The 22,671-nt window shown below is 35.8% G+C and overlaps 1 protein-coding gene across 2 annotated transcripts; it reads left to right on the top strand.

The window, feature by feature from the left end:
* The first annotated feature begins 4,460 nt into the window (after positions 1 to 4,460).
* Positions 4,461 to 10,747, top strand: LOC105038859 (uncharacterized). 2 transcript variants are annotated; one of them, XR_003799852.2, is made up of 2 exons: positions 4,461 to 5,950; positions 10,518 to 10,747. XR_003799852.2 is itself a non-coding variant. In XM_010914773.4 (1 exon), exon 1 carries the CDS (start codon positions 4,639 to 4,641, stop codon positions 5,878 to 5,880), a length of 1,242 nt encoding a protein of 413 aa, XP_010913075.2. In that variant the 5' UTR covers positions 4,461 to 4,638; the 3' UTR covers positions 5,881 to 6,076. The 2 variants fall into 2 exon arrangements, 1 of the variants encoding a protein (XP_010913075.2); XM_010914773.4 differs by lacking the exon at positions 10,518 to 10,747 and having other exon boundaries at positions 4,461 to 6,076.
* The last annotated feature ends 11,924 nt before the right edge of the window (positions 10,748 to 22,671 follow it).

Genomic DNA, 22,671 nt, shown 5'->3' with positions numbered 1-22,671 from the left:
ATGAAAGTAGGATTTTAAGCTCTTTTACTTTCATTTGTTTTTCTTTACTTAAAAAATTCTTTACAAATTCTCTATTTATACTAGGGACGTTCTAGTCTCTAAAAGCGAGTTGAATTCCCCTTTGAGTTGAAAGAGATAGATAGCAGGACAATGCCTTTTTACTTTCTTTCAGTCAAGGATGTAAAACTATGGTGTAAGACTTTTACTTATACAAGTGAGATCTGTCCACTAATTTAAGAGTTGATTTTTTTAAGATTAAAAATATTATAAAATTATGTTGATTTGGGTAGCTAAATCTTGACTCTTAAATCAATTTTTGACTACTATGAATTGCAAATTCCTCTGGATAAAAAAATACAACCTCCTAAACAAATTTGGTTCATAATTAAGACTTGGATGTGGGAAATCTTGCTTCCAAACTCCATTCAAATTTATACAAAGTAACCAGAGTGATCAACAATAGATCTAGGGATCCTCCTATGTCATTTATGCTGAGTACGATTAAAAATTTATTAAGTTTAGAGTTTGTTAAATGTTGAGTTTTTGGATTTTCACTTGGCTACATATATATATATATACATATATATCTGATGAGTTAAAGAGAACATAGAGATGAGTATGAAGCGAGAGATGTGATGGAATTATGTGATTGAGAGGTGGTGATTTGGTAATATTAAGTTTGAAGACTCTTGAGATCTCCCATAAATAAATTGGACACAGATATTTATCATTTACTTTAATTGTCTAATCTACATTTTTTTTATAGAACAAAGAAGGGCAAGTTTTCCTCAATTACAAATATTCAAAAGCAAAGCAAAGAATATCAAAATGAGCTTAAATATTTGCAAGAGAAGGAAAGCTCCATAACCAAATAAAACTATCACAAAGAAAAGCTATCAAGTTAGTGAGATGGAACACAAGGTTCACCTTGCATAAGATATAGGGAGAAACGGAATAAGCAACTTATTTGCATCATATCTCAATAGCCTAACTGGTGGTTATGAGCAAGCATCATGTAGATAAGATTAGCATGAGTTAAAGCAAATAAAAGTCACATGATCCTTATCGAACTTAATAAGGCTTGATTGTGATAAATTGTAAATCCCACTAAATATGGAGACATAGACTAAAGAGACAAAATTTAACCATAGTATAAATAAGTATGTTAAAGGATCAAGACATGGCCATGATCAATATCAACATATAGGTTTGAGTCATAGCCTGAAGGATGTTGGATCGTGCTCAAGTTCATAGTTATACTACATATGGAATCATAGGAGTGAACTTTAGGAACTACTGAATATTGTGATCAACAGTTGTTTTATAATTATTATACTGTATATAAATAAATAAGATTATATTTTAAAAGAACCTTTCAACATTAAATATATCATAATTCTATTTTAGCTTATTTTAAATTTATTTTATTTTACACTTTATTTACTAGTAGGACTCTATTTTAAGAGTAATATTAATGTAAATCTCTATTATTGTAGTCGAAGATCCATTCTATCCCTATTCAACTCTATCTTTTTTAAATAGAGATATGATAATGATCAAGTCAAGACACCTGGACTTACACTTCTTTCATATCCTTCCTTCAATTATCCTTTTTTTAGTTGCTCTAATGGGTAGCATGCTCGTATACCTATACCCTATCTTTGGACTTGTCACCTTTTCCATCAACCAACATGTTCGTTGGTGCAGTTGAACGAAATAAGAACGGCAAACAGCACCTTAATACGAAGATGGCATCTAGATATGAAAGCCTTAGAGTTCTCGCTTTTAGAAGCTAAGAGATTAATGTATCGGATTCACTTTTGTCACCTTCGAATTCCAAAGAAAGGAAGACCTCATTTCTTATTATAGATAGTAAAACTTTTGTTTATAGAGTTTTCGATAGCTTTTGCTAGCAAAGATTTTTAAACAAAAGTTGTTTATTATTGATAACTACATTTCTAAAGTATTTTGAAACTTTAACACATGGTTGGTAACTAAACTGAGAAAGTATTTTTGGTATGTTTTCAATTCTCTAACTATTTTCACTATTAAAAATATTTAATTATAATTATTATTTTAATTTTTTTTATTTAGATAATGTAATTAGTACTATTTTAATCTGGAGAAAAAAATATACTGAGTTTTATTTATGTTCTAATTTCATTAATTACTATTTTTGTGTTTATGGAATCTAATATAGGTAGACTTATAGTAATCTTCAATTTTTTCTGTATAATTATATCATCAAATTATAGGATAAGCAATCCTCTCAACATAATAGTGCCTATTCTCTTGATAGAACTTACATCACATTAATTTTACTCAATGACTTTCCTCATTTTTTTTAGAAGAAAAAAAAGAAAGGAAAGAAAGAAAGATTTATCCATACTGTTATTATTCAGGTCTAAAACTTTTTGATGCACATAATTGAAAACTCAGAGCTAAAATCTTTTATTGTGAAGATACATTAATTAAATATAATTTTTTTTTACATGAATACCTTTCTAAATCTAAATTTACATAAATACCCTCCTAAAACTATCAAATACATCTATACCCTCATCAAACACTGTTTTTACACAAATATCCCTAATATAATGGTTCTGCTAATGCCATTAATAAAAACCATAGTTATTTAAATAAAAAATCAATTAGGATTTTGAAATTATATTTTTTATCCCTAACTGATGAATTTGGTAATTTTGATCATGATTTTCTTCCTTATTTCCACGATCCCTTAAACATCGATTTTTCCTTGATTCAATTCTCCACCATCAGCGGCCCGCCTCCCTCTCTTCTCCTCATTATTTCTTTTCTCAACGCTCATCATTGTACTCTCTCTCATTGCTAATTTCATCCCATTGCCAGGGATTATTGTCACTATCATCCTCGTCAAAATCCATTCGCTGCTCCTTTTTTCTTCAGAGCTCTCCTTGTCACAGTCCCTCCCATTGTAGATTGCTTTCTATCACCGGAGATTATTGCCACTATCATTTTTTTGCCTAAATCCTTTAACTATCCTATTTCCTTCGAAGCTTTTCTCATTATCGGAGCTCTCTTCACTACTAGAGCTCTCCTCTCCTTTGAAGCTTTCCTCGCCGTCGGACAAATACAATACTCTTATCTTCGCAACTTGATCCGTAATTCCTTTCATTACTGATCTCTTCCCATCGTCGGAGATCGTTGTCGGTTGCTTCCCTTTGTCAAAGAGCTATTCGCCGCTCCATTTATTTTATCAATACATTTTCTTTTCTCCATTATTCCCTATTTCGTTGTTTCTTTCCCTCTTCCTGTTTAATTTGCCAGTACCTTTCCAATTCATTTTCTATTTGTATTTATATTTTAGTTAATTATCTTGAAATATTATTATATCAGTTCACAAAAGATAACATGATTTTTAGAGTGTAGATCAATCCCAGCAGATTCAAGATTTGGGACCACTATTGCCAGATTCTATCAAACATGCAAAGGAGATGCACCATCATATATAATCTAAAGGTTCGAGACTTCATTTCTTGTATGACTCATATCCTTTTCCAAGGACTTGCTTTTCTACCCATACATTGTTGGGGCAAAGGGGCCAAAGAACATAGCATGCTAATTAATTGTTTCCCAAAAGCCAACGTTTCTTGACTGATTAATCCATCTTTCAAGGTCGTTGCAAGAGTATTCAAATGTAACTCAATACCAAAGAATATACATGGTAAACGACTAGCTCCGAACCTAGAGCATTTATTATTAAAAGCTATTTTCTCATTGGATAGCAATGACGCTGAAAAATAGAGGTTTAACTTATTTTGTAAATTTTTTTAAAAAATCTAATCGTATCAAAAATCAAATAGTGCCTTTGCATGCAACGCTGTTGTTGGGAGTAACCATTGCATACTGTTGAGAAAATAATCCATGAAGGTGAAATTGGATAACCACAATCTAATCACATGCTTTTTCAAGTCAAATTATAGGAGATTATGATATTAATTAATAAATATAGAATTATAAAAGCTATCATATTAGTTAATGAGTTTGAATTTTTTTCATGTTTTTTATATATATGAGATGAAGTTGGTATATATATGAAAGAAAAAAAAAAAAGGTAAAAAGGAGATAAACATACAAAATAAATATTATAGGATGATGTAAATGTAAATATTAATTTTGAGGTGATGTTCATGTAAAATTTAATATTTTCAAAGATATATGTACAAAAATTTTAATATAAAATATTATATTAATTATTTATTTTATGTCTAGAATTTATTATCTCGACTGAATCCCTTTTTATAGCTTTACTCATACTTACTTGGACAAAGATATCTCCGTACACCAGAACTCAGCACGATAAATTGCAAAAATTTTTATCCAGTCCCATCCGAATTACTAAAAGTCTATGTTCACCGTCCGATCTACCTTCCGGATCATGATCGATTGTATAAAATCAGCCTGCTCCGACGAAGGACATGTTCATTGTTCTCTACTTCCGTATCCTCCCCTTTTCCCGACCCCTAATTCACTGGAACCCGATCCCATCGAATTCGGGCCGGAAAAAAGAATCCAAAGAGCCTTTCCTCCCCTCCTCTCCATGGCGTCCTCCGGCGGCGGTGCGGTGGTCCGTCGGAGCAGCAGGTGAAGCGGGGCGGCATGGCGTCGTCGCAGAAGCGGAAGAAGTGGACGGAGGAGGAGGAGCGGTCGCTGATCGACAAGTATGCGGAGATGGCGTCCGACGGCAGCCTTGCCCGCATGCGGACGCGGGAGAAGAAGTTTAAGCCCATCGCTGCCCACGTTAACGCCGGTCACCACGCCGTCGACCCCGTGGCCTACCCCTTCCTCTGGTCCTGGAAGGACGCCTCCACTAAGGTCCAAAACATGCGACACCAGTACCTCCTAGTCAAGCAAAAGCTCATCTCCGCCCTCCCTTCCCCATCCGATGGCTCTCACGATCCCTCCTCCATCATCGACTGGACCGACGGCGTCTCCCACTGGCCTAACTTCCTCCGCTACAAGCAAGTCTTCGGCGATGCGCCGCTCCCCGCCAAACCGCCTGAACCTCCCCCTCCTCCTCCTCCCCCTCCGCCCTCCGCTGCCGTCCCGTCCTTTGCGGCGGCCATCGATGACGGCGATCTGGGGCTGGGGCTCGGATTCGACTGCTGCGGTGGGGAGGAGGTGGACGAGGAGGGGTTCGATTACGAGGAGGTTGCCGCCGCCGCCGCGGTGGAGGCGGAGGCGGAGGCGCCTCCGCCTCCGCATCCTCCTCCTCCTCCGCCTCTGATGCAGCCGGCGAGGTCGAGGAAGAGGAGGAGGAAGCGGCCGGAGCGGCGGCGGGCGTGGGCGGCGCTGGCGGCGCAGCTGGTGCGGCTGAGGGAGCGGGAGGCGAGGCTGGAGGAGCGGGAGGAGGAGAGGGAGAGGGAGCGGCGGGAGCGGGAAAGAATGGATGAGGAGGTGGAAGAGGAGAGGGAGAAGGAGTGGGAGAAAGCGAGGAGGGAGGCGGAGGAGGCGGCGCGGCGGCGGAGGGATGAGGAGAGGGACTGGGAGGAGCGGATGGAGGAGCGAAGGACCGAGTGGAGAAAGAGAGTTGAGGATATTCTCAGCCAGCACCGGGCCGAGATGGAGCAGATCCAGGCAAGGATCCTCCATGATCAGCAGAGCATCATTGGCCAGCTCCTTGGCATCCTCTCCCCATGGGTTGCTTGCCCTTCTGTTGGTGGGCTCTCGGATGGCGGTGCAGGGCTTGCAAGCCACCACCAGCACCCCCACCACCATCAGCACCACCAGCCCTACCACTCCCATCTCATGCAGGGCTTGCACCACATGAATGGGATGGTTCCGGGTGAGAATCGGGTCGGTGGGGATGGGCAGGAAGACCAGTTTATCGTGGATGGATGATCGAACTTGGACCTTTTGGGTGTGTTCATAGTCAAAGGGGATTGTTTGGAAAATTCGTGAGATGGATGAGGTTTGTTTCGGTCATCCTTTTGTCTGTTGTAAGTTTTGTTTTAGTTTGTAGTTGTAGTAATGATATTGTCATTCGTTGTTCAAAATTCTAATGAATGAAGCTATATTGACTCTGCCTATTTATTTAGAGGTTGGATGAGGTCTTGATTATCTCATTTTCTTTCTGGCTGTAATTTTTCATGGAAATACGCAGTCTGAAAATGATGGTGGTTTTTTGTTATTCATAATTCTAACCAACATAGGTATGGTTGCTTTACTGATGTTATATGTTTGGAGATTGGGCTTGCTTAGGAGGTTGTGAACGATCCAAGGGGTTTTAGTCAGATGAATGCAAGGGGTGAAAATGTGTAACTGAAGTTGGTTTCAAATGTTACTTGTTTGAAGAGGTTTCATTCTATTATCTTTTTCCCTCCATGTTGTATAATTGTAATGTTGTTATGGTATTTCATTTGTTAGAATTCTAACAAGTGAATGTTATAAAAAAGTTAGAATTCTCTCCTCTTATTATTTCTTGACGAGTGACCAGGGAGCTCCCTATGGAGGTTGCAGAAAGGAGTTGTATCAGGTGCAAGGGTAGCAAAGTGTTGTACAGGGCATGTTGACTATATATTGATTCACCAGTTTTCTGTTATATTTGGATAATAATAAAGCATTGATGAGTACTGGACTTTGGCTAGAATTGTCTTTGATATGACTTGAAATGAAACATGTTTCTTGTTTTAGTTCTTTGCATGCTTTTTTGGCATTATCATTTTGTCAGTCATCTTGTTGATGTGATAACTGTGTCAACCTATTATTGACTTATAAAGATATGGTTGGGCTTTAGATAGTAATTCTTCTACCACTAAATGTTTAACATTTGGACAGCTTTCACTTGAATTACTGTTCCTACCACATATGGTGTTTTCTAAACTTCATCAATTCAACAAACAGTTATTGAATGTGTTCTGGTAGTAGAAGATTCAAAATTTTGTCATCCAATGGATGCCAGTTGAAGCATCAAGACATAACTAAAGGGATCTGACTACTTTCTGGAAATTACTCGATCATTGTTATTTAGACAATTTGTCTAGTCTTCTGTTATACAGCAAATTTCCGAATACTATCTCTTGAGTATTTATTTAAGAGTATTGGTTAAAATTTTTACCAAAAACCTCAAAATCACTCAAAAGAGATTCTAGTCATCCAAGAAGCACTCTTGGCCCCCCAAAAGCGATGCCAAATGGGGCCTAACTTAGTAATAGAGTGAGCTGTCCCATTGCTTGGATGACTAATCCACATTTTACCTCTCTTGGCCTTTTTATCTCTCGGGCTCTACATGTGTAAGAGGGTGTTACGGGTTAGTCCCATATCAAATAGGTTAGGGACCTTTGTTGGTCTTATATACTTTGCACCCTATCACCTCCTAGCTTAAGCTTTTGTGTTGGATATTAACATTCTTAAATGCATAAAAAATAAACATGTGGCATTGCAGATATTGCTCTTCAAAATTCTCATTCACATGCTTATACGTGAAATTGCTTATTTTTGGGCTATATGATACTAAAGGATGTTTGAGAGACTATACCTAGAAATTGCTGTTGTTTTTTGAGTAAAATGCAGGTGTTTAGGAGGTTTTTTGGTAATGAATGATTGGTTGCATACTTTGAGTATAATAGTTTGAAATCTACCATTCTCTCTATTCCTTGCAATCCTTCAGGTAGGTGTTGTATCTTATAGAGGTCTATTAGGTCTGCTGAAATTAGAGATTGAAAAATGGAGCATTGTTGTAAACAAGGTTTGCTATCTCGGTACCAAATCCTGCACTGATACCATTTTGTTATTGTGTCGGTACACCCGGTATAGGGCTGGTTTGGCATATTGGCACTTATTACTCCTCCTGTACCATGTACCGGTTTGGCACTGATATGGTACAGTGGTTATGCTTTGTTGTAAGCCTCATGCTGCTTCTTTGTTAGTTTTTCTCTGGGCCAACTTTTAGGAGCTTCCTAGATGCTGCTGGTGATGATAGAGCATTGGCATGATAAAGATAAAAATATGTGATGAGCAAATAAGTGAAGCAAAGGAAGATAAAAATTGCATGTATTTGAAAAATCTTGTACAAGTGTTTTAAAAATCTTGTGGATCTAGATTTGGGAAGAAGTATCTCTCTGTGAGATTAGGACATTCATGGAATCTGGAGCTACAGTCTGAGATAAAGACTGTTCCATGTATTCTCATTGTCTAAGTTCTGTTATAACGAACTGTCCTTGGATGATAAACAAGCACCTCCTTGTACTCTAGGAACTTGTGTTCCATGATTGAAGGTTGAAATTTGTACTGCTACAAGATTCTTGATGTTGATTGCCCAATTATCAAGGTAAGCAAGAGGATTCTTTCCAAGATGACCATGTAGGCGCTCTCTGGGACTTTGTTTCGACTTTTGAATACATGCCTCCCTATAATGGCATTTGGTTGCCCCAAAGCTTCTGCAAATGTTATTCAAAGATGAGTATCCTGCCCCCGTGTTAAAAATTTGAATCTTGATAATCCCATTTATCTTGACACACTGTAACAGGGTCGAAAGGTATGAACCCTAATAAGGGATGCAAAGAAAATTTCCCCACCCCTCTACCACCCACTTGTGTTCAGAAACAGAAAAGATATTAAAGGGCCTTGGACACACATTTTCCAATCGAATGCCTTACAAGCTGCTAACCTAAGCACTCCTGCCCCACCCAAACTGACTTCAATTCTCTCTTCCTCCCCGCCCCCCACTCTAACCTACAAATTTAAGTAACCATTTTGTTGATCCTTGTATTTAACTGTCCTTTCATTTAATCGTAACTTCTTCTAGATACCCTCTTCCATGTGCTTGGTATCTCATTCTTGAAAGTAAACATCAGCCAACTCTGGAAGAGATTACCCTAAATTCCTTCAACTTTGCCATAATAGAAGCAAGAGCTTTATTTACATACACTCATCCATGTGGATATGGAGATTGGCTGAAATGGCTTTCATAAATGTAGCTCTTCCCCTATTTTTACATCTACTCATTAGTAAGATCAATAGATCATTCTAGAGCATCATTTGAAATCTCATGCTAATGTTGCCAACAGCTGTTAGCTCCACTAGTTGGCACTGCTATCTTTAAGGGCTTGTCCTTGTGGAGGTCCAGAGCTCAAACCCTGGTGGTGGCACATTATGATATTATTGCTCACAGAAAAGGGAAAAGGAAAACAATTTTTATGCTAACATCAACTTGTCATTCTTGCAAGGAGTTGAACAAAATTGCGGGATCAAACAAGAGCATGTATGTGTAACCATTTTGCTCTTTACCTTTTCGTTAACTTGGCATATGTAAGGTATCTTATGAAAATGATCATCTTCGAATTAGTTCTGAAGACTATTTGTTGATGGAAATGATCTTACTGAATACATCCTATTCAACATTCATTAGGACTGACAAATTTCATTATGTAGTCTACAAGTTGTACAGTTGGTTAGAGTGAGCCTCTTCAAACTCATTGAATTCTTAATGGGACTGCTTGTAATGTGTGTATCGATATCTTTACTTGCTATGCATCTGGGCATATGTACTAAAATGTATGTAGAAACAAGATTAACTTCATAGGTTTTGCACATGTATGATGGGAAGGAGCACATGAACAACAAAACTAGGTCTTCAATGACCTTGATGTATGAGACTGCCTTTGATTGCAATAAAAATAGGAAATGAATCATATAAATAACTTATTGTGTTATGCAATTGTTCTATAGTTCATCTAGTCATTCAGTTCTACGGGATCATATGAATTGATTGAATGATACAGATCATTTACTTTTCATGTTCTTCTCCAATGTTACAAAGTAAACCAGATATTCAAATCTTAAGGAAATGCTAGGTCTGCTCTCTTTAAGTGCTTGCCATGAGAGATATGGGGCTTGTTTAGGATGGCAATGCAGGACTCACAAAGCGAACAAAACATATCTAGATAATGCTTCATGATTATTGCTGGTTTTTACTTCTCGCTGTGCATAACTCTATGGATATGGTTGCTCAAGCTTCATGCATTATTCTCTGCAATAGTATTGTCTTCCTTTTTTGTGTGCTTATATAAGAGCTCTGAAAACTTGATGCATGTGAAAGGAAATAGGTGAGAAGAGCAATGTCGAGTACTGAAGTGGGTACGTCAGTTGATCTTCAAAGTTCTGAGATTAGTGATGGCTGTGTCTTAGAGGTCTCAGAAGCTGACAAGTCAGCTTTCTATCATTTCATCAAGGGGGGAGGAGGAAGGGGAAGAAAAGAGTAGTTTGACATCAAACTTGATGTTGGAAGCAGTGACTCTGGTCTTCCCTTTTGGCTCATTGATTCTGGCTGGCCCTGCTGCTGCTCTGTGGGGCATACACCTTCATGATACACCATCATAATATCTGAAGATTCTGATGGAAACCTAAAAAGCTTGCTGGCTTGAAAAAGTTCACTAAAAGAAATGGTCCTTTGTACAATTAATCCTGAGTGATGCTCAGAAAAGAATATGCCTTGAGGATGAAAACTAGCAGAAATTTATATTCCTCTCTTTGTGCAGGTTTATAATGGGAACTGCTGCCACTTTTCACCTACCTGCCCAATTATTGTTGTGAATTGATTGTTGTCGAGCTTCAGGAGCTTGAGAGGAACAACTACACATGCCTTCACAAACATGGTTCTGATGGCTAATTTTTGATTTCAGTATACTGCTTCAACTGACTTGCATTTTTGTCGGTGGAGTTGTGGGGAATCTAATTACAATTGCTATTAAGTTGTTTAACGATCATTCGCAAAGATGATCTGGCAACAGCACTTGGTAGCAAATGGTTAACATGCAGTTCTGTTTGGGAAATTGTGGTTGGATTTTTTTGAAAAAAAAAAAAAAATCAAAATTCTTTATCTAGAACATTGTTGTTTGGAGCCATCATGATAATTTATTGTTGATCAATTCAGCTATCATCATGTATCCACTCCCACAGGCTGCTAGGTTCAGTGAGCAACATCAAGGAAAACAATATGCTATCTACGGAAAAAAAAAAAAAAAAAAAAAGAGGAAAAAATATGCTCTTAAAACTATCACGATGGTTACATGCCTTGTACTGTATGCATGCCAAAACATGTCATTGTTGTTTTATTTCATATTCAGCCATAATTTACATCTCTCTAAATTTATCTGCAAATCTAGTCTCTGCATATTCATTTAGGGTCCATGTTCGGTAAACTGATGGTGAATATTTTCTCTTAATATTTGGATGTAATATGAAAATGCCATAAAATCAATCACTTATTTTTATCTTTCAAAATAGGATTATAGAATCAAAGCAATAAATATATTTGGTGCTATGATTTTTATTTTCTATTTTTAAAAAATCACTATCATTATTTCTAAAAAAATAAAGGTACGAAATTATTGCTTTCATTAGTTTAAATCAAGAAACTCATGTTTTTATCATCATCATTGATACCACCTACATCATCATTATTATTGCCACCACCACTGCTATCATCTCCATTACCATTATCACTATTATAATTTTTACCATTATTGCTGCTATCACAACTATCCTCTTCTCTATTATAATTATTTTTGCTGCTATCAGTATTGTCACAACAGTTGTCGCTACTATTCCACTATCTTTGTCACATCCCCCTCACTATCAAAATCTTTGCCACACCATCATCACTATCATTATTACAATCACCACATTATCGATGCCCCTACCTTTGCTACCACTATCACCATTATTATTGCATTATAGTTTCTACTACCTCTGTTACCACTATTACCATCTAAGCTACGTTGATCTATTTGTGCTTTTATAAATAATTGGGTACATCAAACATATTTATAATACAAAAATTTAAAAATAAATTAGAAACAAAGTTCTTATTTTTTGTTTTTGAAAATAAGAAAAAGGAAAGTGATGTCAAGTTGGAACTCAATTCTTTATTTGGTTATCATTTTAATTATAATTAAATATTATGGATTTACTATGTATTCTTTGATTCATTATTGCTTCATAGAATTTATGCTCGTAAGTTTGGTCAAGAAGGAACTTTTGTTTTGCATCTACTATAATAATTGTTGCATCACAAATATTGATCATTTAGTCATGTTCTATTTCTTTCATTAAATGTTACCTACTATTGTATTTTGTATCATATTGAATGCATTGTATGGTTAATCAATTTTTTTGAAATGAAATGAAAGGAATAAAATAAAAATACTTTTGAAAAAAAAAATCTTTAGATTTATGCCGATATTATGATATATCTTTCATAACTTCTTAAAAAACTTTGATTCACACTTTTCGAACATTAAGTGGTGGCTAACATTATCTAGTTGGGTGGCATTAATGAAGAATAATATAATATAGTTCAATTGGCACGATTGGTGAGTAATATAAGTATAATTTATCACATACGAGTAGTTTAGTTGGCATCATTAGCTAAACTCTTAATCACATAGATTGGTTGGTATATACAATAGAAGCGGAGACCTTCATCAATTGTACCTTACAGGATTTATTGGACTTCATTCAACACTTTCATAGTGCCTATACAAGATGCTAAAGTATATTTACCAGATATAAAATATAAAATAATATTTATTTAATATAAAAATATTTAAAAAAAAATTTATGTTAAACTAATTAAAATTATTTAGAAAAGGATCTAATGTGAGGCCTATATTTTTTTGATTAATCTATTCTCTCTTCGTTCTTTTCTTCTTTTCTTTTAATGACGACCTAATCTTATATGTCAAGATGATACTTTGGTCTATCCCTCATTTCATCTCAATTTGTAACTTTAAGAGAACCTGAAATAATACATTGAACCTAACCAACTGCTGATCTAAGACAACGGTTTTAATGATAGTTTTAATTATACTATAATGGACTCCTATTGGTACTGTTATTGATTGTTATAATTGTTATAGGGCATGTTGTTTGCAAGAAAACATACTATTTTAATTTTTAAAATTAAAATAATAATTGTTATAACAACTATTACAATGGTATGATAATGGGAAATAGAAGGAAGTATCAGAAAAATTAACATTGTTATTTTTGCCTTCACTATTCTCTAAATAACATATATTATTTTCTCAAAACATATGGCTGTTGTTTTATTCCATATTCAGCCATTATTTACACATCTCTGTAAATTTTCCAACATATCTAGTTTCTGCATCTTCATGTAGGGCCTGCATTTAATAAACTGATGGCTAACATTTTATTGCTTGATATTTTGATGCAAATTTGAAAAATACCATAAAATCAATCCCTTATTTTTATCTTTAAAAACAACAATACAACAACCAAGATCCAAAACATGTTTGGAGCTATTATTTTTATTTTTTATTTTTAAAAGTTATTTCTATTATTTCTATTATTTTTGTTATCACCCAAGCTTAAAGCCCACTAAATCCAAGCCCAATTGAAAAAAAAAAAAAAAAAAAAAAAACTGGGAACGGAAGAAGACTCCCGAATGGAGTCTTCTTCTCCGATGAATCCCGATCAGAGAAGGGTTCTAGGACTCTTGAAACTCTAGGACCCTCTATAAATAAGCCTCCCCTTTCCCTCTCGAGCCTCCACAGGCAGTCGTGGAGCTCCAATTCCTCTCTTTTTCCCTTAGAAGTCACGGCACCTTTTTTTTGTGTTCGTCGGAAATCGAAGGTCGAAGAGGCCACCGGAGTTCAGGGAAGGGTTCAATCTTCCTTCCTCTCCTTCTTTTCTTTCTCCCCATGATTTTAGACCCCTCGCCGACCATCGGGATCAACAGAAAACCCATGAAGCGTGAAACCGCTGTTCGACCGGCCATGTTTCTCTCTTTTCTGGCCACCGACGCCGTCGATTTCGACGTCTCATCCCCGAGATCGGACCCCCATCCATCTCCCTCTCTTCCCTTGAGTGTTTGGCTATCGACGACCAACCCATGGCCGAAAATTATGAAGAAGGGGACGGATCCTCTGTTTTTCAAAAAAAAAGAAAAAAAAAGAAGGAAAGCTTGCCGGCCGAACCCCATCGCCGACCGGCTTTGCATGGTCGACCGTCGTTGCCAGATCTCCGACCAAGCCGCTACCCCATCGGAGCCCGAGCTCCTAGGGGGGACCTCACGATCTTCCCCTGTTTCGGCCCAAGAAGGCCGCGAGAAGAAGGAAAAGAAAAAGAAAGAAGAAAGAAAAGAAAAAGAAAAGAAAAAAAATAGAAAAAAAAAGAGAAAAATTTTCTCTCTCTCCTTTCTCTCTCTTTCCTTTTTCCTCTCTCTACCTTCTCTCTCCATTTTCTCTCTCTAGATTCTCTCCTTATTTTCTCTCTCTGCTCTCTCTCTTGGATTTTTTTAGGATTTATGGATTAAAAAAATAATAAAAATAATAAATAATAATAATAATAAATAATAATAATAATAATAATAATCTTGGATGCTGTCATCTAGTCGATCCGTGTGAAGATATTGGATTTTAAAAATTTTTATTATTTTATTTGATGAAATTTTGATCAAAAAAAAATATGATATTTGACGTACTAGGTCCGGAGAAAGATTTTCAAGATTTTTAGGATCTCTAATTTAGATTTTTCTTTTGAGGTAAGTAGTATTTTGCTTTTCTTGAATTTATCTGGTAAATTATAAATTTGAATTATATAAATTCATGGCATGCTTGTGATTGAAAATATTTGTTGAAATTAATTGTGATTGAAATTAATTGTTGAAAAATTATTTATGATTGAAGATATTTGTTGAAAATTTTTATGATGATGTACAACCATAAAGAATGATATGATTGATTTACTCAAATATCACTTATTTATATTATTATTAAAATAATATATGAATTGAAAGATGATATGAGTTGACAACCTGATTATGTAAAGAACCCCATCAATAGGGGCATATACGTTGGCAAATGATTTATCCTGAGGATTTATGTCACCAGTGAGACCAGCGACAAACCGCCAGCGAGACCAGCGGTTCCGAAGAACTTTGCTGCCAGATGATTTACAGTCTACCGCAAGAAGATACGCAGTATTATGACCCTGCCACAGAAAAAAATAGTTATAGTTCATAGTTGATAAGAAGAACTTAAGAAATTTGATGAATTCAAAATGATAAGCATAATTTGAAATTATGATGAATTGAAAGTTTATATATGATTGATAGTGTGATGAATTAAATTATGAATTCATGAATTTACATATTGATTTTTATTATTATCAGTAAATTGATATGTACAGTATTATTGCCTGATTTATTCAGTTAAAGGTATACACTGCTTATTGGGCTATTTAGCTCATGATGAGTTTATATTTTCTCTACAGATCCAGAAAATTAGCGTGATATGAAATTCGGTTGGGAGAGCGATTAGAGATGGAGTTGGCTTATTTAATTTAAGATTTTTTTTCTCAGAATTGATGCAAGATTTTCATTTTAAGTATTGACTTTGTCAGACAATTATCTTCCTTTTTGACACTGAGTTTGATTTGTTATTTGAACTAAGGTTTGATCATTAAGATTGAAATTTATTTAACTTTATGTGTATGATGTCATGATGAAATACCTTGCATGCTTATAAGAAAAGTTTTCTATGAGTATATGGCGGTTGCCATGACCTTCGACTCACAATCTCGGATCGGGGGTGTGACAATTTTTATGGTATCAGAGCATAAGTAGATAGATAAAGACATGTAGAATAGAATGAGCGAGTGATGGATAAATATTAGAAAATTTAAAAAGTTAGTTATGATGATTATGATCTGACCTATCTTAAGTAAGTTTATAACTTTATTAAGGATAAATTATCATCTCAAATCTGTCATAGGTCAATATGCCTCCACGACGAATGAAGAATACTCAAAGAGCGGTAGGAGGGACATCAAATCCACTTGGTGATAACATTCCCATTTGAATAGCGGCACATCTCAGCAAGAGGGAATCATTGACCCGATTGAAAATACTCCGACAGTACAAGAAGAGCTGAACATGACTCAACTAATGCAAACTCTGATCGGAGTAGTTCAAACACAGCAACAGTTACTTCAACAACAACATGCATAGTCATATCAGCATCCTCTACTGACACCGACCATGGAGAACATCCGATGCAGCAAAACAACATCATCGAGTTTAAAAAGCTAGCTCCTCCAGTCTTCAAAGAGACCATCGAGCCACTAGAAGCTGACAACTGGATTATAGAGATGGAAAAGGCATTTGCCGTGCAAGAATGCCATGATGATGAGAAGATCCGCTACACAGCATATCTGTTACAAGGTGAGGCATACAATTGGTGGTGTATACTTGAACAAAAATATGAACACGATGGGATACCACTCACTTGGGAGAGATTTCGAGATGAATTCTTTGACAAGTACTTTCCTTGAAGTGTCAGAATGTAGAAAGAGTAGGAGTTCATTCATCTGAAACAGAGGAACAGATCTATTGCAGAGTATGAAGCTAAATTTATGGAGTTAGCCAAGTTTGTTCCAAGATTAGTTGAGATTGAGCAAGACAGAGTACATAAATTTGAAATGGAATTGAAGACGAAAATTAGAAAATAAATTATACCCTATAAGTTAACTACTTATGCCTCAGTTGTGAATAAAGCTCTAATAATTGAGAGGGAAGTTAATGAAGCACATGCAGAAAGTGAACGGAATCAGAAGAAGAGAAATAGGTTTGGTGGAACTCAAGGACGAAATTAGAATAATAAGGGTCCAGTGAAGAAGCCAGCAAATGATAAGAATCATGAGAATGAGACGGCTAGATATTCGAGATGTGGCCGAAGAGAGTATGAATCTTCAAATTGCCCATGGAATACTGGTTCTTATTTTAGCTGTGGACAGAAGGGACACAAAATTGTAGATTGCCCCCAGAGGAATGAGAATAGATCCACACAAACAAAGGATGTAGGTCAAAGGCTGAAAACTCAAGGAATGATCTATGCACTCACACAACAGGATGCTCAGGTCTCTAATACTGTGGTGACAGGTATCATTCCTGTATCTGATTTTTATGCTTCAGTTTTGTTTGATTCTGATGCTACGCACTCCTTTATATCCATTACTTTTATTAAACAACATGATATAGTATGTGAACCTATAAAAACTAAATTATATGTTGAGACACCAGTAGGTGGTATTTTGAGTACCGAAAGTATGTGCAAGTCATGTAGTATCAGAATAGGAAAAAGAGAATTACCGACAGATTTGGTGGTCCTAGATATGCATGATTTTGATGTCATTCTAGGAATGGATTGGCTTGCTACTTATCATGCCTCTGTGGATTGTCATGGAAAGAGAGTGAACCTTTAAATACCGGAAGAATTAACATTCAGTTTTGATAGAAGTACAGGAACCATCCCTCCACGTATTATTTCAATTATGCAAACTAGACAAATGCTAAGAAAGGGATGTAGAGATTATCTAGTATCAATAAAGAATACAGAACATGATGAATTAAGGTTATAGGATATTTCTATCGTAAATAAATTTTCAGATATTTTCATTGATGATTTATTCGGACTACCACTGGACAGAGAAATTGAATTTACTATTGAGTTGGCACCCAATACCAGTCTGATTTCTAAAGCTCCTTATCGAATGGCCCCCATGGAGTTGAAGGAGTTAAAAGATCAATTACAGGATTTATTGGATAAAGATGTTATAAAATCTAGTGTGTCTCTTTGGGGAGCTCCAGTTTTGTTTGTAAAAAAGAAAGATGGTAGTATGAGGCTTTGTATTGACTATAGAGAGTTGAATAAGAATACTATCAGAAATAAGTATCCCTTACCTCGAATCGATGATTTGTTTGATCAGCTGTCAGCTGCAAGGTGCACAAATTTTTTTCAAAAATTGATCTTCGTTTAGGATATCATCAGTTAAAAATCAAAGCAGAGGACATACCAAAAACTGTATTTAGAACTCGTTATGGACATTATGAATTTCTAGTGATGTCATTTGGGTTAACTAATGCTCCAGTGGCCTTCATGGATTTAATGAATAGAATATTCAAATCCTATCTTGATAAGTTTGTTGTCGTATTTATTGATGATATCTTAATATATTCAAGAAGCAAATTACAGCATGAAGAATATTTACGGTGTGTACTACAAATATTGAGGAAAGAAAAGATTTATGCCAAATTAAAGAAGTGTGAATTTTGGTTGGACAAAATAGTCTTCTTAGGACATATCATATCTAAAGATAAAATTTCTGTGGATCCAACAAAAGTGGAAGCTGTGATGCAGTGGAACAGACCTACAAATATTTCTGAGATTCGGAGCTTTCTGAGAATGGCAGGTTATTACAGACGATTTGTAGAAGGATTCTTCCGCATAGCTACACCTTTGACTCGTCTTACTCAGAGAAGGGTTAAATTTGAGTGGACCAAAGATTGTGAACAGAGTTTTCAAGAGTTAAAACAACGATTAGTTTCAGCCCCTATTCTTACTATACCAACAGGAGATGAAGGTTTCACAATATATAGTGATGCATCTGAAAAGAGACTTGGCTATGTATTGATGCAACATGGTAAGGTAGTGGCTTACGCCTCAAGATAATTGAAACCATATGAACAGAATTATCCGACACATGATTTGGAGTTAGCTGCAGTGATTTTTGACCTAAAAATTTGAAGACATCATTTATACAGTGCGTAGTGTGAAGTGTTTACTGATCATAAGAGTTTGAAGTATATTTTTACGCAGAAAAAATTAAATATGAGACAGAGAAGGTGGTTAGAACTATTGAAAGATTATGATTTAACAATTCATTATTATCCCGAAAAAGCTAATGTTGTTGTTGACGCTCTTAGTAGAAAATCCGTGGAAATTTTAGCTATTTTAATCACACATCAAAGTCAATTATTGGAGGATATAAGAAAATTATAATTAGACATTCGAGTATATGACTCAACAATACGATTAGCCAACGTGAGGGTTCAGCCAACACTTATTGAAAGAATTATAGTCGTCCAATGGTGATCCACAATTAATGAAAATAAAAGATTCAGTGGAAGCTGATGTTCAATCTGAATTCAGGATACATGATGATGGTTCGTTAAGGTTCGAAAATAAAATTTGCATACCCAATGATTCGGTTCTCAAATAAGAAATACTTCAGGAAGCACATCAGACCGGTTATACAGTTTATCTGGGAGGTACTGAGATGTATAGAGACTTAAAGAAAATGTACTGATGGAATAATATGAAAAGAGAGATCGCTCAATTTGTGGCTCAATGTTTGGTATGTCAACAAGTTAAAGCTGAACATCAGAGACTTGCAGGATTATTTCAACCTCTCGATATTCCAGTATGGAAGTGGGAACATATCACTATGGATTTTGTAACTGGACTACCTAAGACTCCAAGTAAAAATGATGCAGCCTGGGTAATTGTGGATCAATTGACAAAGTCTGCACACTTTCTACCAATTAAAGTTGGTTTCATTTTGGAAAGACTAGTAAAATTATATATGAAAGAAATTGTAAGGCTACATGGAATTTCAGTGATCATTGTATCAGATCGAGATACCAAATTTGTATCACAGTTTTGGAAGAGCTTACATAAGGCATTAGGAACAAAATTGAATTTTAGTACAGCCTTTCATCCACAGACTGATGGTCAGTCAGAGAGAACTATTCAGATCTTAGAAGATATGTTGAGAACTTTTATTTTAGATATAAAAAGTTCTTGGGACGAGCATCTACCTTTGATTGAGTTCGCTTATAATAACAGTTATCAAGTTAGCATTGGTATGGCACCTTATGAAGCATTATATGGTAGAAGATGTCGATCACCGATTCACTGGGATGATGTTGGTGAGCGAAGAATATTGCATCCCGAACTTATTCAACAAGCAGTCGAAAAGATTTAATTAATTAAAGAATGACTTCGGATAGCACAAAGCAGACAGAAAAGTTATGCAGATAATAGGAGATGGAAATTAAAATTTTAAATTGGTGACCATGTATTTCTCAAAGTATCTCCTTCAAAAAGAATCTTAAGATTTGACATTCGTGATAAATTAAATCCTAGATATGTGGGTCCGTTTGAGATTTTGGAAAGAATTGGTGAGGTGGCGTATAGACTTGCCTTACCACCTTCACTTGCAGGAGTACATAATGTTTTTCATGTTTCTATGTTAAAGAAATATTTACCAGATCCAAGTCACATCGTGGAACTTGAACCCTTACAAGCTAGAAAAGATCTATCGTATGAAGAATATCCGGTACGGATCATGGACCGTAAAGAACAAGTGCTGAGGTATCGCAATATTCCTTACATCAAGGTACAGTGGAGTCGACATTCGGAAAGAGAAGCTACTTGGGAACTAGAGGAAGAAATGAAGCAAAAATATCTCCAGCTCTTCGAGACCACAGATATGAAAAATTTTGAGGACAAAATTTTTTTTTAGGATGAAGAATGTTATAACCCAAGCCTAAAGCCCACTAAACCCAAGCCCAATTGAAAAAAAAAATTGGGAACAGAAGAAGACTCCCGAAGGGAGTCTTCTTTTCCGATGAATCCCAATCAGAGAAGGATTCTAGGACTCTTGAAACTTTAGGATCCTCTATAAATAAGCCTCCTCTCTCCCTCTCGAGCCTCCACCGGTGGTCGTGGAGCTCCAATTCCTCTCTTTTTCCCTTGGAAGTCGCGGCACTCTTTTCTTGTGTTCGTCAAAAATCGAAGGTCGAAGAGACCACCGGAGTTCAGGTAAGGGTTCAATCTTCCTTCCTCTCCCTCTTTTCTTTCTCTCCATGATTTTAGACCCCTCGCCGACCATCGGGATCACCAGAAAACCCATGAAGCGTGAAACCCCTGTTCGATCGACCACGTTTCTCTCTTTTCTGGCCATCGGCGCCTTTGATTTCGACGTCTCATCCCCGAGATCGGACCCCCATCCATCTCCCTCTCTTCTCTTGAGTGTTTGGCTGCCGGCGACCGACCCATGATCGAAAATCATGAAGAAGGGGATGGATCCTCTATTTTTCAAAAAAAAAGAAAAAAAAAAGAGGAAGAAAAGCTTGCCGGCCGAACCCCGTCGCCGACCAGCTTCGCATGGTCGGCCGTCGTTGCCAGACTTCCGACCAAGCCGCCACTCCATCGGAGCCCGAGCCACCGGGGGGGACCTCACGGTCTTCCCCTGTTTCGATCCAAGAAGGCTGCGGGAAGAAGGTAAAGAAAAAGAAAGAAGAAGGAAAAGAAAAAAAATAAGAAAAATAAAAGAAAAAAATAGAAAAAAAAATAAAAAAAAAGAAGAAAAGAGAGAAATTTTCTCTCTCTCCTCTCTCTCCTTTCTCTCTCTTTCCTCTCTCCTCTCTCTATCTTCTCTCTCCATTTTCTCTCTCTAGATTCTCTCCCTATTTTCTCTCTCTGCTCTCTCTCTTGAATTTTTTTAGGATTTATGGATTAAAAAATAATAAAAATAATAAATAATAATAATTAATAATAATAATAATAATTAATAATAATAATAATAATAATAATAATAAAATTCTGGACGCTGTCATCTAGTCGATTCGTGTGAGGACATTGGATTTTAAGAATTTTTATTATTTTATTTGATGAAATTTTGATAAAAAAAATGATATTTGACGTACCAGATCTGGAGAAGGATTTTTAAGATTTCTAGGATCCCTAATTTGAATTTTTCTTTTGAGGTAAGTAGTATTTTACTTTTATTAAATTTATCTGGTAAATTATAAATTTGAATTATATAAATTCATGGCATGCTTGTGATTGAAAATATTTGTTGAAATTAATTGTGATTGAAAATAATTGTTGAAAAATTATTTATGATTGAAGATATTTGTTAAAAATTTTTATGATGATGTACGATCATAAAAAATGATATGATTGATTTACTCGAATATCACTTATTTATATTATTATTGAAATAATATATGAATTAAAAGATGATATGAGTTGACAATCTGACTATGTAAAGGATCCCGTCAATGGGGGCATATATGTTGGCAAATGATTTGTCCTGAGGATTTATGTCGTCAGTGAGACCAGCGACATGTCGCCAGAGTGACCAGCGATAAATTGCCAGCGAGACCAGCGGTTCCGAAGGACTTTGCTGCCAGATGATTCGCAGCCTACCGCAAGAAGATACGCAGTATTATGACCCTACTACAGGAAAAATGTGGTCATAGTTCATGGTTGATAAGAAGAACTTAAGAAATTTGATGAATTCAAGATGATAAGCATAATTTGAAATTATGATGAATTGAAAGTTTATATACGATTGATAGTGTGATGAATTAAATTATAAATTCATGAATTTACATATTGATTTTTGTTATTATCAGTAAACTGATATGTACAGTATTATTGTCTGATTTATTCAGTTAAAGGTATACACTGCTTACTGGGCTATTTAGCTCATGATGAGTTTACATTTTCTTTACAAATCCAAAAAATTAACATGATATGGAATTCGGTTGGGAGAGCGATTAGAGATGGAGTTGGCTTATTTAATTTAGGATTTTTTTTCTCAGAATTGATGTAAAATTTTTATTTTAAGTGTTAACTTTGTCAGATAATTATCTTCTTTTTTGACACTGAGTTTGATTTGTTATTTGAACTAAGGTTTGATCATTAAGATTGAAATTTATTTAACTTTATGTGTATGATGTCATGATGAAATGCCTTGCATGCTTATAAGAAAAATTTTCTATGAGTATGCGACGGTTGTCATGACCTTCGACTC

This window comes from Elaeis guineensis, chromosome 1, assembly GCF_000442705.2.
Source record: "Elaeis guineensis isolate ETL-2024a chromosome 1, EG11, whole genome shotgun sequence".
NCBI classification, from domain to species: Eukaryota; Viridiplantae; Streptophyta; class Magnoliopsida; order Arecales; family Arecaceae; genus Elaeis; species Elaeis guineensis.
Note: the sequence above shows the minus strand (reverse complement) of the source record. Positions and strands in the feature narration are given on the sequence as shown.

Excerpts from the sequence above, each read along its gene's own strand:
- LOC105038859 (XM_010914773.4), top strand. The coding sequence starts at position 4,639 with ATGGCGTCGTCGCAGAAGCGGAAGAAGTGGACGGAGGAGGAGGAGCGG.